The 17,898-nt window shown below is 36.8% G+C and overlaps 1 protein-coding gene across 4 annotated transcripts in view; it reads right to left on the reverse strand.

Moving 5' to 3' along the window:
- Positions 1 to 17,898, reverse strand: part of CASC1 (cancer susceptibility candidate 1) — a 101,874-nt gene that overhangs the window by 53,398 nt on the left and 30,578 nt on the right. For 3 of the 4 annotated variants that reach the window (XM_011994789.1, XM_011994790.1, XM_011994788.1), the window contains 6 exons: positions 16,612 to 16,703; positions 14,057 to 14,158; positions 13,073 to 13,210; positions 9,263 to 9,409; positions 6,552 to 6,655; positions 4,208 to 4,520 (listed from right to left, as the gene is read on the reverse strand). In XM_011994789.1, the coding sequence (XP_011850179.1) occupies positions 4,208 to 4,520; positions 6,552 to 6,655; positions 9,263 to 9,409; positions 13,073 to 13,210; positions 14,057 to 14,158; positions 16,612 to 16,703 (896 nt within the window). The remainder of the gene's footprint in view (positions 1 to 4,207; positions 4,521 to 6,551; positions 6,656 to 9,262; positions 9,410 to 13,072; positions 13,211 to 14,056; positions 14,159 to 16,611; positions 16,704 to 17,898) is intronic. The other variant, XM_011994791.1, reaches the window with a different exon arrangement.

Genomic DNA, 17,898 nt, shown 5'->3' on the forward strand with positions numbered 1-17,898 from the left:
CTAACCAAGGAGGTGAAAGACCTCTACAAGGAAAACTACAAAACACTGCCAAAAGAAATCATAGATAACACAAACAAATGGAAATACACGCCATGCTCATGGACGGGTAGAATCATATTGTGAAAATGACCATACTGCCAAAAGCAATCCACAAATTCAATGCAATTCCCATCAAAATACTATTATCATTCTTCACAGAACTAGGAAAAAAAATCCTAAAATTCATATGAAACCAAAAAAGAGCCCACATAGCCAAACCAAGACTAAGCAAAAAGAACAAATCTAGAGGCATTACATTACCTGACTTCAAACTATACTACTAAGCTATAGTCACCAAAACAGCATGGTATTGGTATAAAAATAGGCACATAGACCAATGGAACAGAATACAGAACCTGGAAATAAAGGCAAATACTTACAGTCAACTGATCTTTGACAAAGCAAACAAAAACAAAGTGGGGGAAAGGACACCTGATTCAACAAATGGTGCTGGGATAATGGGCAAGCCATGTGTAGAAAAATGAAACTGAATCCTCATCTCTCATCTTATACAAAAATCAACTCAAAATGAATCAAATACTTAAATCTAAGACCTGAAACCATAAAAATTCTAGAAAATAACATTGGAACAACCCTTCTAGACACTGGCTTAGGCAAAGACTTCGTGAACAATAGCCCAAAAGCAAATAAGACAACAATGATAAATATATGGTAACTAATTAAACGAAAAAGTTTATGCATAGCAAAAGAAATAATCAGCAGAGTAAACAGACAACCCACAGAGTGGGAGAAAATCTTCACAAACTATGCATCTGACAAAGATGATCAGATGCAGAATATCCAGAATCTATAAGAACTCAAATCAGCAAGAAAATAATAATCCCATCAAAAAATGGGCTAAGGACATGAATAGACAATTCTCAAAAGAAGATATACAAATGATCCTGAAACATAAGAAAAAATGCTCAACATTACTAATTATTAAGGAAATTCAAATCAAAACCACAATATGATACTACCTCACTCCTGCAAACATGGCCATAATAGGCACGATGTGGCGGCTCATGCCTGTTATCCCAGCACTTTGGGAGGCCATGGCAGATGGACCATGAAGTCAGGAGAGCAAGACCATCCTGGCTAACATGGTGAAACCCTGTATCTACTAAAACTACAAAAAATTAGCCAGGTGTGGTGGCACGTGCCTATAATCCCAGCTACTCAGGAGTCTGAGGCAAGAGAATTGCTTGAACCCAGGAGGTGGAGGTTACAGTGAGCTGAGATCATGCCACTGCACTCCAGCCTGAGTGACAGAGCGAGACTCTGTCTCAAAAAAAAAAAAAAAAAAAAAGCCACAATTTAAAAATTTAAAAAAATAGATATTTGAGTGGATGTGGTGAAAAGAGAATACTTTTACACTGATGGTGGGAATGTAAACTAATACATTCCTGAAAGAACTAAAAGTAGTTCTATCGTTTGATCCAGCAGTCCCAGTACTGGGTATCTGCCCAGAGGAAAATAAGTCATATGAAAAGGACACTTACACATGCATGTTTATAGCAGCACAATTTGCAATTGCAAAAATATGGAACCAGCCCAAATGCCCAGCAATCAACAAGTGGATAAAGAAAATGAGGTATATATGTACCACGGAACACCACTCAGCCATAAAAAAGAACGAAATAATGGCATTTGCAGCAACCTGGATGGAATTGGAGACCATTATTCTAAGTGAAGTAACCCAGGAGTAGAAAACCAAACATCACACGTTCTCACAAGTGGGAGCTAAGCTATGAGGATACAAATGCGTAAGAATGATACAATGGATTTTGGGGACTCAAGGGAAGGGTGGGGGAGTGATGAGGGATAAAAGGCTACACAATGGGTACAGTATCCACTGCTCGGGTAATGGGTGCACCAAAATCTTGGAAATCACCACTAAAGAACTTATCCATGTAACCAAATGCCACCTGTTCCCCAAAAACCTTTTGAAATAAAAAAATAAAATAAAACTACTGCCAAAATTAAGAGAACTATAATGAATTATTACCATATGAGGCCACTTTGAGATAGATGCATAAGAAAAAATTGCTTTAGCCGTGTAAATGCAATAGTTCAAATTATATGGTTTCAAATTATTATATCACAGTTTTAAAATCAATAATATGAAATTCTCATGTAAAACACTGACAGGTTCTTTGTTTTCAGGAATTTAAAATCACAAATCCTCCCAAATTTTATTTAACGTTACTGGGGTTTATTTTATTTTACTTTATTTTACTCCATATTGAAACAATGTTACCTATTACCTATTTACAAGACCTATTTACCCATTCTTTTTTTCCCCCTTGGAAATAAATGAGTTTGTCAAATCTAATCACATCTCATTAGCTAAAGTAAGTCACATGGTCATGCCTAGCTTCAACGGGGAGAGGAGTATAATCCTTCCATATTCCAGGAAAGGGAAGAGAACTAGAAATACTACTGTCTCTAGTAAAGCTTCTACACTGAGAGTTCAAATGAAATTTTTATTTTAAAAACGATCTTATTGCCCAAAAAACATTTAAACAAAAATGACAAATTTTTAAAGAGGAATAAATCACTCATTTCCCACCTCTCTAAAATATCAGGTATGCAGAGATTTCTGGGTTCTCATTTCCTTATGCCTTTAAATTTTTCACGTGCTTGTCATTAGAGTCTAAATACAATTTTTTTACACTTAGCATTATGTCATATCCATTTTTCTACATTGCTACAGTCTTTATTATTATTATTATTTTTCTTTGAGATGAAGTCTCACTCTGTCACCCAGGTTGGAGTGCAATAGCACGATCTCAGCTCACTGCAACCTCCGCCTCCCAGGTTCAAGCTATTATCCTGTCTCAGCCTCCCAAATAGGTGGGATTACAAGTGTACACCACCACACCCAGCTAATTTTCTGTATTTTTAGTAGACACAGGGTTTCACCATGTTGGCCAGGCTGGTCTCGAACTCCTGACCTCAAAGTTCTGGGATTACAGGTTTGAGCCACCATGCCCAGTCTATAATTTTTGATACCAATATAATATTTTAAATTAAGGTGTTTTAAATTAAAGGTGTTCTTTAATATTTTAGGTGTTCTTTAAAGCTGTTCTTTAATATTTTAAATTAAAGGTGTTCTTAGAGTATCTAATAATTCCTATTCTGATTTTAAATTTGTATTCAATCTAATCCTTAATCCTCTCCCGTGTTTAAAGAAAATAAATCAATAAACTAATACATTTCATGTCTTAAGCACTTGTCAGAAAACTTGAGATTTTTTGGTCCCTCATAACATGCAAATAGGCTATTAAAGAATCTGCTTGGCTCTGAGAAAGTATTACTAAATTCTTAAGAGACATTTTTTCTAACATAAATAAGCTTGACAATCTTGCCAACAGAAAAAAGAGCAGAAGCTAACTAAAGGAATATGATTATTAAATTGGTCAAAAGCTATATCTAAAGATGTCAATGTTTCAGAGAAGAGTGATATTTTAAGAAAATAAATTTTTACTTTATAAAATTCTTTCTTATAAAACCAAAAACTGAGGAAGTAACAGGGTAATATAAGATTATTTACTTAAGTTTCCATTTAATGGCAAGTTCCCTTGAGTGAGTTTGAAATATATAATAAACACACAAAAATTAAATGGCATCAAAGCTGCCCGGTTGTGCACCTAATATAAAAATGAGCGGCCGGGCGCAGTGGCTCAAGCCTGTAATCCCAGCACTTTGGGAGGCCGAGACGGGCGGATCACGAGGTCAGGAGATCGAGACCATCCTGGCTAACACGGTGAAACCCCGTCTCTACTAAAAAATACAAAAAACTAGCCGGGCGAGGTGTCCGGCGCCTGTAGTCCCAGCTACTCGGGAGGCTGAGGCAGGAGAATGGCGTAAACCCGGGAGGCGGAGCTTGCAGTGAGCTGAGATCCGGCCACTGCACTCCAGCCTGGGCGACAGAGCAAGGCTCCCTGTGCTGAACTTTAGGATGTTGAAGCTAGTGGCTCAACTATTAATTGACTATTAATGGAAGACAAGAAAAAGACACACATTAAAAATTGAGGCACTGGCAAGAAAGTGGCTCCCAGACAATTTCTATTTGTTTAGGAAAAATCTTGAGAATACTTTAAGGGAATCTAATAACACGTGTTGCATGAAGAAAAAAAAATGTGTATATTTAAATGTGTCCTACCATTTTCACTTCAATATCATCTTGTTCCTCCTCAACTTTTAATTTTTCCTCCTGAATTAAGTGAGACTGTTTTTCTTGTTGTTTGGACTCTTCTTCGACCTCTTTGCTGATTGCTTTTTCTACATTCTCAACATCATCTTTGACAAGCTCAGTTACTGAGGAAGTGTGTTCTTTTGATGGTGTTGAAACAGGGTGCAGTGCAGAAACATGATCATAGTGAGAATGCAGGAGTCGTACAGCAATGTCACTTGTTGCTAATATCCTTGGAATCTCAAATCCAATTTGTGTTTCAGAGAATCTGACACTTCGGTGCCTGTTAATAATTAATTACAACAAAAAAGATGAGACCCTAGGAAACTCTAGATCTGCGTCAAATTTATAACTAAGCAGTATTTCTCTTCACTTTAATTTTGCTCCAATTTTTAGTCTGATCACATGTGCTTTCTTTGCAGCATTTGGACCCAGTTTGCTGATGCTATCCTTCTCAAAACAGTTTATTGGGATCCATAACCCCACAGTCTTCTCCATCTCTGGCAGTTCTTTCTGTCTCCTCTAAACGGCCTTCTTCCTGACCATCCCTTCGATGTTGATATTACTCAGTGCTCCATCCTAAGCCCTCTTTCTCCTCTCCCTCAACACACACTCTCTGGGTATTGTTACTTCTGTGGCCTCAATTACTATCTGTACTATCAGAAGTTTTTAATATGAGCTTTATTTTTCCTAGGGTTGGGTAGGGGTATGACGCATCTCTGAATGGACTTTAAGAGGTCCAAAAATGCCCTTCCACAAGTGCAAGCATCTGTAATTACCTGACATTCAGAAGAATCTATGACTCCCAAAAAGTGAAGAACCATTGGTCTACATGCTGATGACTCCTCAAAATATACTACACCTCAGATTTCTCTCCATGCCTTCAGCCAGTTGCACTCTGGTATCTTATAAGTACTTCAAACTCAGCCAGTTCAGCACTGAACTCATCATCCTTACAACCCCCACTCCAATCGTCATCCAAATGAAACTTGTTCTGCCTGCACTATTCCTTATCTCGTAAAAGACACCAACTAATTCTCTTCTTAAACTTGGGTAGTGAGTACAAAGCTATTCATTTTATTTTTATTCATTTAAAATTATACAGATTAATTTCCTTCACTTTTCTGTACTTGACATATTTTACAATAAGAGAGGTTACTATATTGTCCCTGATTAGATGTGAACCGAAGAGTTTTTTTTTTTTTTTTTCATAACAAATAGAAAGAACTTGGGAAATATTTTGTTCTTCCCTTTTACTAAACATCAAAAATAAAGTCCAATTTTTTTTTTTTTTAAATGTCACATGGCTAGTCTTTTCAGAGGTAGGATCCACACCTAGGCCTCCTAATTTTTATTCTAGTTATTTTTCTCTAAAACTCACTGCTATACTAATGCAAGTAACTTAAAATGTTTAAAGATCAAGCAGCAACCAAGTGGTCGTGAATTTGCCATCATCACTGTCATTTCTCAGAGATGTTTCTTTGTTGAAACTATTGGGGAAACAGCACTTAAATGTCCAAGAAATACACATATGAAAATCTATTATTTTTAACAGTTCACAAAGATTCATAAAAAAAAAAAAAAATCCAGATTGCCATGTAGAAAGTACCTATCAGCCAGGTGCAGTGGCTGACGCCTGTAATCCCAGCACTTTTTGGAGGCCAAGGCAGGCTGATCACTTGAGGTCAGGAGTTTGAGACCAGCCTGGCCAACATGGTGAAATCCTGTCTCTACTAAAAATAGAAAAAAAAATTAGCCAGGTGTGGTGGTGTGCGCCTGTAATCCCAGTTACTCAGGAGGCTCAGGCACAAAGAATCGCTTGAACCCAGGAGGTGGAGGTTGTAGTGAGCCGAGATCACACCACTGCATTCCAGCCTGGATGACAGAGCGAGACTCTGTCTCAAAAAAAAAAAAAAAAGGAAAAGAAAAGAAAAAGAAAGCACCTACCACTTCTACTTTTTTGGAGGGTAGAGGGGTTAAGTGGTTAAAGAGAAGAGGAAGACCTGGTATTTAATGAGTATATATTTGTAATAAACACTATGCTATAACTTTTACATGCACTAATGTTTAATCTTCAATCCAATCCTATTAAGGGACATAATCATCATTTTACTGATGATATACTGAAGCTCAACATAGTTAAGTAACTTGCATAAGTAAATGGCAGGTTCGTGATTCAACCTTCAGTGGGCTAATTTCCTAAAATGGGCTTTTCCAAACACACAATGCTGCTATGCAGTAGGCATCTGTCTGGCAATCATGATGTGGTTCAATGTCTTTCCACCTACAGGGAAAGTATTATCCACAAGGGTACCTTGGATTCTTCTTGAGGTTTGCCCACACATATAGAGTAACATTTTCATCTTTAATGACTTTTTCCATATTTCCACTGTCCAGATCTGCCAAAGTACTAGCTTGCTGTAAAGAGAAAAAGAAAACATTACAAAGGGCCACAGGCCTCATAAATAATACAACTTAGATAAGTTACTTTATCACTTACGTGTTGGATTCCCTTTATTAACCACCTAAAAGAGTAACTTGGGTAAAAATCAGGTTCAATCAACATGACAAAGGATTGTTTTAAAAAATTCTCTAAAGGATGCAAATGTATTTACTTACTTAAACATGCATCTCCTTTTTCCATTCAGTTTCTCCTAAGGTGTCTAAGAATTAAAGTAGCTCTTAGGTTGGGTGAGGTGGCTCATACCTGTAATCTGAGCACTTTGGTAGGCCAAGTTGTAAGGATCATTTGAGTCCAGGAGTTCAAGAACAGCCTGGGTAACATAATGAGACCCCTCATCTCTACAAAAAATTAGCTGGGTGTGGTGGTGTGCGCCTGTAGTCCCAGCTACTTGGGAGCTGGGAGGATGCTAGGTGGAAGGATTGCTTGAGTCTGGGAGGTTGAGGCTGCAGTGAGACATGATTGCACCGTGCACTCTAGCCTGGGTGACAGAGCGAGACTGGGTCTCAGAAAAGTAAAAAATAAAGTTACTTCTATATTTCCGGGTAGCACCTGTGGATTAATATTATGTTACCTTTCTCAGTCATAACATCAGAATCATGACTTTTCATTTTAACTATACACATGCTGATTTATCTGTATCTTATTAAAATGTAGACTATTCTACTGCAAAGTTAACCTATCTCGGAACACATCAAGTTTAGAAAGCAAAATATCCAGCTTATAAAATCCAGATGAGTCATGTTTTCACTAGTCTAATACTTAATATCCAATATTAACCATAAAATTCAAGTATGTTCTTAAAAATTTTTAAATAAAAACTAACATAGTTTGATGCCTATTGCTCAAGAAATCAGCTGTCATAAAGGATTTGAATAAGTCAATATGCGCTTGCTAGAACGTAAAACTTTAAAATGTTGAAGACTACATTTATTATTAATTTTTTAAGTGTGATTATTCTTGCACACTTTTTGTTTTCTGTAACTGTAACTTTTTGAAGTGTTCAGGACAGTTATCTTGTAGAATTGTCCCACATTGTGGATTTCTATTATTGTTTCCTCATGGCATTGTTTAACTTGCTCCTCTATCCTCTTTATTTTTGTACACTGGAAGGTCTAGGGGTTTAACTGGATTCAGGTCCACCACTTTTAGGAAGGAGGCATCATAGGTTATGCTGTATTCTTCATGCTGCATCCTATCAGAAGACATACGATGTTCCACTATTAATGATATGAACTTGATTGCTTGGTTAAGGTGCTGACCACCAAATCTACCCATTGCAAAGTACATTTTCCCCAATCTGAGGTCAAATACTTTGGCACTAGGAGAATTATGTATTCCTCCACAACTTTTCACCTAATCACTTAGGTAGCCATTGAGGATCCTTATGTGAAGCAGTTACTACACTGGGGATTGAAAAATGGTGATTTCCTAACTGATCACTGCATCCACATTAGATAGATGGCATTCTACTGTAAATAACTGTTCTTTCTTCACTCCACCTTCCCCTTTGTTTCTGAAGTATCACTATAAACTCAAAAATTTTTATATATTCAATTTTTTATAATTGATTATAATCATTATTCTGATATTCAAATTATTCCAAAGTTGATCAGTGGGACTTGTAAGCTAGCCTCTTAGCTAACGGCATCTCTTTCATACAATGTCATTAGTCTCTGAGCGTTTGCTTGCCTTCTAGCACAGGAAGACAATCCAGCCTCATCTTTCACTTTTCCTGCCCCAGAACTGAAATCCCAAATCCTATTTATGGAATAAAAAGAAATCTGGTTCATGCTGATATTTCAAATTGAAATATAACATTATAGTATTTTTTCTAATCCTCCTCCTCCTCCTCCTCTTCTTCTTCCTCTTTTATTTATTATTATTATTATTTGAGACAGAGTCTGCCTCTGTTGCCAAAGTTGAAGTGCAGTGGCACGATCATGGTTCGCTGCAGCCTTGACCTCCTGGGCTCAAGCGATGGTCTCACCTCAGGCTCCCAAGTAGCTGGGACCACAGGCAAACCATGCCTGGCTTATATATATATATATATATATATATATATATATATTAGGATGAGGTCTCTTATCCTATCCTTACATATTATTATCCTAAGAATAAAAATAATAATATAAGGTGAGTGCAAAAGTAATTGTGGTTTTTGCCATTACTTTTAATGGCAAATAGAAATAATATTCTATTTCTTCAAAAATAAAATGTCTGGGGGGAGCAGTGGCTCACACATGTAATCCCAGTACTTTGGGAGGTCAAGGAAGAAAGACTGTTTGAGTCCAGAAGTTTGAGACCAGCCTGGGTAACACAGGGAGATTCCATATTTACTATCTGTAAAAAAAAAAACCAAATCAAACCAAAACAAAACAAACTACATTTAAAAATAAAATATCAGTTATTAAATCTGAATAAATATATGTACTTTAAATTATTCTACTAACTTTTCCATAAACTCTTGATTTTTCAGTTTAAAAAATACTGAATTATTTTATATATAACATAAAATGTTAGCTCTTATAAAACTTAATATATAAGCAAAATATCACACTTACTCTGAGAAGTATTTCTGTGGCTACATTGAATTTAAGATGAAGGAGCTCCTGCAGTTGTAGAATTGATTCTTGGTACTGTATTATATTTTTATCTTGCAAATCACATGGTGGAGTTTCCAATAAAATAAATTTCAATTTCTCAATTAACTGTAAAGTAAAATAATATTTGCATTAATTCTCAGAGAAATAGTCAAGGACAAGTGAAAAAGGGAATGTTCTATCCCTTTTGAATTGAAGAACACATCCTTAGCAAAACATATAGAAATCCTTTCCAGTATTTATTCTGTAATTTAAGATCATAAACAAAAATTTCCTCCCAAACTCCCTTAAAATTAATTATAACACACTGAATAAATAAAAATCCATGAGTATATAGTATTAGACGTTCAGAAATGAAAGGGGAAGGGGGGGTGAAGAAAGAACAGTTCTTTACAGAAGAATGCCATCTATCTAATGTGGATGCAATTATCAGTTAGCAAATCACCATTTTTCAATCCCCAGTGTAATAACTGCTTCAGATAAAGATCCTCAATGACTATCTAAATGATTAGGTGAAAAGCTGTTGAGGAATACATAATTCTCCCAGTGCCAAAGTATCTGACCTCAGATTGGGGAAAATGTACTTTGCAATGTGGAGATTTAATGGCAAACACCTTAACCATGTGATCAAATTCGCATCATTAAATTAATAATGGAACATCATATGGCTTCTGATAGGATGCAGTATGAAGAACACAACATAACCTATGATGCCTTCTTGCTGAAAATGGTGGCTCTGAATCTAATTAAACCCTCGGACCTACCAGTTAACTATGTGTGACAGAGTTTTCATTAGCAAGTTAATAAATGAGTGGCAACTTGTCATTATCTAAGACTGAGAGACAATAGAAAAAAACAACAATAATATAACAACGATGAGGAGAAGGAGGTGGAATAGAACTACTACCATTTTTACTGAATGCTTACTATGCACCAGGAACTGTTCTAAATATTGTATATGTTTTAATGCATTTAGTCTTCATTATAATTCTATGAGGTAGATATTGTTATGGTATATATTTTATAGATGACGAAACTGAGGCACAGTGTGATGAAGGAACAACTAGTAAGTGGCAGAATTAAATTTTGAACACTGACACAGATAATACACATAAATTTTCTGAATTAAGACAGGCAGCATCGTAGTGTAGGGTAGTATGGACTCAAGCAAGAATGCTAGGCTTCAATCCTGGCCACCTCTCAACTAGCAGTGTGGTCTTGGGCAAGTTATTTAACATCTCTGTGCCTTAACTTTCTCACTGGAAAAAATGGGGTTTATAGTACCTATCTTCTAGTGTTATCATGAGAACTCAGAAAGCTAGTATTTCCAAAGCTTGGCATAGATTAAGTACTACATAAGAGTTTATTAAATAAATTTGAAAATTTGGAAATCGGTGTTTACTATGGGGCCATTTCCTTCTGTTACTGCTATCCAAGTCCACTTGTTCTGCAGCTTTCTGCTTTCATTTCCTATTGCTGTGATTACTCCCTCTTCTGTCTCCCGTGTTATTGAACTTATCCTTTTCTCAACTTTTTTGCCCTTTATTACTTCCACTTCTGACTCCTCATTCTTGTAACAGGAAGATGTCCCTTGCAGCTCATCACTGGTGAACTCTAGTACTACTGCCCACTACCTCCCTGCTAATTGCAAAGTACCAGATTCCTAAGCTGACATTATGCCATGGCAGCTTCTCTGGTAAAGAGGATGTGTAGTAGCAAGAACACTGTATGATTAATCCACTGGCATTTAAATAGCTCAGACTGTATGGGAGACTCCTTGGGCCTTTGGAAAGTCAGAGTAAGGTCCATCTAAGGTCTCATAGTGGACTGTAAGCAAATCACAATCTATGTTTCTTTCTTTGTTAAAGGACTCTCATAACTTTGTTGTTCAGATTAAATCATGCAATGCATGGTATGAGCTTAAAAGAGTCTACAGTTATACTCTCTTATGACAACATGAAGAAGTTAAACTACAGCAGCAATGACAGGAAGCATAAAACTATGAGGAGCTAGACCAAAAAAGCACTAAAGGATAATAACAGGAATAAGAGTAGTGAATTCTTTCTAGTTTCTATTATCATGTAAGTGTGTTAAGTGTGATTTTATTTATCCTAACTTGATATGACATAAAAAGAAGTAAGTATTTGGTCTCTGCCCCTTGTTCCTGGTGTAAGCTTCTTAGAATTTCTTGAGGGATAGGAATGAGAGAAACAGCTTTTGTTATTTATAATAAGCCCTTTTCAACCTTATCTGAGTTTATGCTAGTATGATGAGTCTTAGAAGATGGGGGCTGACTGCCAGAGGGACCAACCATGAGATTAGAGGGCTGAAGCCTGCAGCCCCACTCCCTGGCCTCCAGGATGGGGAGAGGGGATGAAGATGAACTGAAACGCCAGTGGCAAATGATTTAATCCATCATGCCTACATAAATGAGGTTTCCATAAAAAACTCAAACACGAGGTTCAGAGAACTTTCTGGTTGGTGAACACATTGAAGTGCTGGAAGGGTGGTGTGCCCCAAGAGGGCATGGACGCTCTACATTCCTCCCTATGGACCTCACCCCTTGTATTTCTTCATCTAGTTGTTCACTTGTATCCTCTGTAATATCCTTTATAATAAACCAGTAGAGGCGAGTAAATGTTTCCCTGAGTTTTGTGAGCCATTATAGCAAATAACCTGACCAATGGCTTGTGGCTGATTTATAACAGGCTGATCAGAAGTACAGGTGACAAGCTGGGACTTGTGACTGGAAGTGAAGGAAGAGGCAGTTTTGTGGGACTGGGGTCTGCACTAGCTCTAAGTACTCAGTACCAGCACTGATCGAAGGACACTTAGCAGGTATCTGGAGAGTTGGATAATTGGTTGGTGTGAGAAAACCCCACATACATTTGGTGTCAGAAGTGTTAAAAGTATAAACATTAGTTTTTCTTTTTACTTAGAATTTGTCGAGTTTCTTGAATGTGAGGATTCACATCTTTCATCAATTCTGGAAATTTTTCAGCCATTATCTCTTTGAATATTATCTCTCTTCCATTCTTCCATATCCCTTCTTTTCCATATATTTTTAGCCCTTCTTACTCTATCATACATGCCTGTCAACTGCTCTTTCATATTTTCTATCTCTTCGTCTCTGCGCTGTCTTCTGGTAAATTTTTCCAATCCAACTTTTGATTCACTCCTGATTAAAAATTCTCGGCCAGGTGCAGTGGCTTATGCCTGTAATCCTAGCACTTTGGGAGGCCAAGGTGGGTGGATCATTTGATGTCAGGAGTTTGAGACCATCCTGGCCAACATGGTGAAACCTCATCTCTACTAAGAATACAAAAATTAGCTGGGTGTGGTGGCACATGACTGTAATCCCAACTATCGGGAGACTGAGGCATGAGAACTGCTTGAACCCAGGAGGCAGAGGTTGCACTAAGTAAACATTAAAAATCATGGGTATTAAATTACTGAACAGTGGATATTCCAACTGAGGATAAAATTACCCACTACCCCCACCTGTGTTATCTACATGAATGCATGCAACTTGATTTTTTTTCTTGATTAGACAGACAAATAATGTGTTATGATATGGTGACCTTAGCTAATGTGGCAAGGAATTCTTAGGACTTGTAAAAAGAAAATGAAAAAGCTGACCAATTACTTCTTTTGCTAAAGGTTCAGAAGCAGTAGTGTTATTATTTGGCAAGTAATCTATTAATTTATTTTTGAGTTAATATCAGACTATCTGTAATAGCCAGTTTATAGGAAAATACATAAAACACCTACATTTAGCACTACTTTACTCTTCTCAATCACTTCCTCAAAAGTCTCATTTGTTTTCTCTTTCCACAAACTAATAAACGTGTTCATTTCTTGGGCTATTGAAGGATCAGGACTCCCATCACATTGAATGTAGTGTTTCCACTGTGGAATAAAAATGTTTAAAGGTTCACATTGATGAAGATTCAACCAAAGATTAAATAACTTCTTTTTTGAAGTATATTCTTATAACCTAGTTTAACCAACTTAGATAAAAACATGATGGCTTTAACCATTAACTTGAGAGAGCTCCAAAATAACCAAATTCTTATTTATCCAAGTAATTTCTAATCCTTAACATTCAGATGCATAGAAGCACTAATTACTTTCAGATTTTTATTTTTAAAGCATTATTTATAAGTAGTTTTTGTTTTGCTTAGTTTTCCTCTCTAATCATAGAGCTGCTTATTTGCAAAGGCCAACACTTGGGCTAATTTCTACTTCCCAAGTTATTACTAATGTCTAGTTGCCACTGGCATTTTAGTACAAGGCCTTCCATTCATTTTGTGGTTTATGCAAATTTCACATATGTAATCATATTGTACTGTACTTAGAATTTTTCACTTAAGATTATACCACAATCCTTAGCCAAATAATAGTTTTTCATTTTTCTTCTGATATTCACCTACATTATTTCCAAAGTTATGCTGTTGTGAGCAAGACTAGGCTGCCTTAAGCACAAAGCTTTTACGTTTTAATTTAGCATAATTTCCCTAGTATACATTCCCAACAATTGAGTCAGGGTCAAAGAATATAAACATTTCAAGGACGTTATTACTGACAAATAGCTTTCTACAATGTTATGTTACTTTACTTTGCCATAAGCAATCAATTTGTCAGATGAGAGGGTTTTTTAAAACAGATAAATTTAGTTTCTTGGCATCAAAATTGGACTACAACTCCCTCTTGTGGTGACAAAAGTATTAGCTAAAAAAGAGAAATCAGTCTTACCTGAGAAAGCCTTCTAGTCTCCTGTTTCAATTTCTCTGCTTCAGGAAAACACCTCTCTAATAAATAAAGTTCTTCAAGTTCTTCATTTCTCCTTTCTAGATCCTGTTGCACAAGGACAGATACATTGATCTGCTCTTTAATTTTAGCTTTTTGTTTCACAATTAGCATCTAAAACATGTGGCTAAATATATAACTGTAGTTCCAAAATGAATATTAAAATTAGTTTGAATGTAACTGATATCTCCAAAAGGTTTCATCTGAAACAGTGGCTTACAAAGTGTGATCTACAGACTCTTGGTGGCTCTAGAAGTTGGGATCTGTGAGGTCAAATCTATTTCCATAATAATATTAACATTATCTGACTTTTTCATCGTGTACCTATTTGCACTGATTGTGCAAGATGGTGTGAAAGTGCTGATGTCTTAGCACAAATCAGACAGTGACCCCAAACTGCACTATTTCTGTGGGGAGAGGTGAGGGGAAGGAACCAGCTTCACAAAAGAATGCCCGGATGGACGGGCACAGTGACTCACAACTGTAATCCCAGCACTTTGGGAGGCCGAGGCACACAGATCACGAGGTCAGGAGTTCGAGACCAGCCAACATGGTGAAAACCCGTCTCGACCAAAAATACAAAAATTAGCCAGGTATGGTGGCGTGTGCCTGGAAGCCCAGCTACTCGGGAGGCGGAGGCGGGAGAATTGCTTGACCCTGGAGGCAGAGGTTCCACTAAGCCAAGATCGCACAACTGCACTCCAGCATGGACGACAGGGCAAGAGTCTGAATCACATTTAAAAAAAGAAAATTAAAAAAAAAGAATGCCCTGATGAAGAGGTGAAAAATTATTAGTTGTATTAAACCTCAACCCTAAGTACATGTCTTTTTAATATCCTGCTGGATAAAATGGGAAGTAAGCACAAAGCTCTTCTGTTGCATAACAAATGACAATACTGTCTCGAGAAATGCCACTTGTGCAATTATTTGACTATTTTGGCAGACATTCTCTCAAAAATGAATCATTGGAGTGTGTTACTTCAAGGATACAACTCAAAATATGTATTGCCAATGATAAAATTCAAGCTTTCAGGCAAAAATTCAAATTTTAGAAAACTTGTATCTATCACTGTAAGCTTAAAAGTATTCCAATCTTTAAAAACTTCTGGTTTGGGCCTGGCATGGCAGCTCACATCTGTAATCTCAGCACTTTGGGAGGCAGGGGTGTATGGATCACAAGGTCAGGAGTTCGAGACCAGCCTGGCCCTGTCTCTACTATAAATACAAAAATTAGCCAGTCGCAGTGGTGAGCACCTGTAATCTCTGCTACTCAGGAGGCTGAGGCAGGAGAATCACTTGAACCTGGGAGGTGGAGGTTGCAGTGAGCTGAGATCATGCCATTGCACTCTAGCCTGGGTGACAGAACAAGACTCCGTCTCAAAACAAAACGAAAAAACTTCTGATTTGTTTGGTGATTATACTAACGTATGTGATTTTTGATAATGAATAATAAGTTACATCAACATTTGGAAGCAAATAATTCAGTGAACCAAACCTTTTCAAGCAAGCAACACATGAAATTGCTAAATCATATATGAAAACAAGATCTATTCAGAGGGTAAGACAGATCAATGTTTTAAAATAACAGAGTATGAATAGTTCATTGATATGGTTTCATATTCCACATTAAGAAACTATGACTTGTAGAGTTTTGATATAGTATCAAAGAAAAATATCCACAATTATCAGAAAGGCTATTACAATATTACTTTTTTTCCAATTGCGTAGCTGTGTGAGGCCAGATTTTCTTTATATGCTTCATACAAAACAACACATTGCAACAGATGGAATACTGAAATAGATATGAGAATCCAGCCGTCTTCTGTTAAGTCAGATATCAAATAAATTTTTAAAATGTAAACAATGCCATTCATTTCCTCAATTTAAAAAAAGTTGTTTCTTTAAAAATGTTCATGTATTTACTTGTGTTTAATAAAGTTTATTTTTATCAACATGTAATGTCTGTTAATGTAAGCAGTTTAAAATTTGTGTTTTAATTTCTAATATGGTAAAATATTGATTGATGTAATCCACATAAACATATGCTCCTTGGCGGGGGGGGGGGGAGTCTTCAGTTTTTAATAGTAATGGAATTTGGTCTTGAGACCAGAATATTTCAGAATTACTGATCTAAAAGATTCTAGTGAAACAGACAAGTGAAACTAAAAAAGGAGAGATAGAATTTGAATATTTTGCTTGCTGTTAACTTGTCTATAAAACAGATTCACATATGCTTTAAGGTTACAAGCATAGGCTCTTCAGCAAGACCTGCTTAGATCTAAGTCTTGACTATGTTACTGATTAGATACTTAATTTCTCCGTACCTCAATTTCCTCGTCGGTGAAATCTAGATAACAATGTCACTTATTCTATGGTAGGATTAAGTTCATGTAGGCCTAAATATTACTGGTAGCTATGGACTGAGAAGGATATTAAATGACAATAGATCTGATAGCCATAGTTTAAAGTACTCATTAAGAACATTATTAATGTTTATTTACTTTTGCTTCAAGTCGATTCCATTTTTCTTTCTCAATTCGTTGTATTTCAAGCCTTTCCATTTCTTCTTTCTCATATTTCAAACGGGCTTCCTCTAAAGAACCAAAAAAAATTTTTTTCTCAGTGAACAGATCACTGTATTTTTAAGCCCTTAAAATTACTGCTAATATTTTCAAGATGTAGTGGTGGAATCTTTTATAGAAGTCACAGTCTTTATTACATGGTAGATATGAGAAAAGTGTCAGTTCTCCATTCTTCAAGAAACTACAAGAAAACATCAAACAACCCCATCAAAAAGTGGGCGAAGGATATGAACAGACACTTCTCAAAAGAAGACATTTATGCAGCCAACTGACACATGAAAAAATGCTCATCATTACTGGCCATCAGAGAAATGCAAATCAAAACCGCAATGAGATACCATCTCACACCAGTTAAAATGGCGATCATCAAAAAGTCAGGAAACGGCTGAGCATGGTGGCTCACGCCTGTAATCCCAGCACTTTGGGAGGCTGAGGTGGGTGGATCACAAGGTCAGAAGTTCGAGACCATCCTGCCTAACACAGTGAAACCCCATCTCTACTAACAATACAAAAAAATTAGCTGGGAGTGGTGGCAGGCGCCTGTAGTCCCAGCTACTCTGGAGGTTGAGGCAGGAGAATAGCATGAACCCGGGAGGCAGAGCTTGCAGTGAGCCGAGATTGCACCACTGCACTCCAGTCTAGGCAACAGAGCAAGACTCCATCTCAAAAAAAAAAACCAAAAAAACAAAACAAAAAAAAAGTTGGGAAACAACAGGTGCTGGAGAGGATGTGGAGAAATAGGAACACTACTGTTGGTGGGAGTGTAAACTAGTTCAACCATTGTGGAAGACAGTGTGCGATTCCTCAAGGATCTAGAACTAGAAATACCATTTGACCCAGCAATCCCATTACTGGGTATATACCCAAAGGATTATAAATCATGCTGCTATAAACACACATGACTCCCAGCCGTTGTCTCTTCTTTGCTTTTTGTGGAAATGGTGTAGGAGTGGCTCCCTGGAGCACTCATTGTAGCTTTAGATGTACTTCCTCTCTGCAGCATGAGCTACTCGGACTTACTATTCCCCTACTTGAGAATATTTATTCAATTTGAGTATATTTTTGACCTGCCAGGTATCTGTGAAACAAAATAACTCCTACTTATAGCTTCTTATCAAGAGTGATTTAAAACATCCATCATCTACTGCTGAATGTTAAAATAAAGGCTGAGAGAAATTACCGTTTCCCAAAAAAAAAAAAAAAAAG

The sequence above is a fragment of the Mandrillus leucophaeus genome, unplaced genomic scaffold (genome assembly GCF_000951045.1).
Source record: "Mandrillus leucophaeus isolate KB7577 unplaced genomic scaffold, Mleu.le_1.0 Scaffold461, whole genome shotgun sequence".
In the NCBI taxonomy this organism is placed as follows: domain Eukaryota; kingdom Metazoa; phylum Chordata; class Mammalia; order Primates; family Cercopithecidae; genus Mandrillus; species Mandrillus leucophaeus.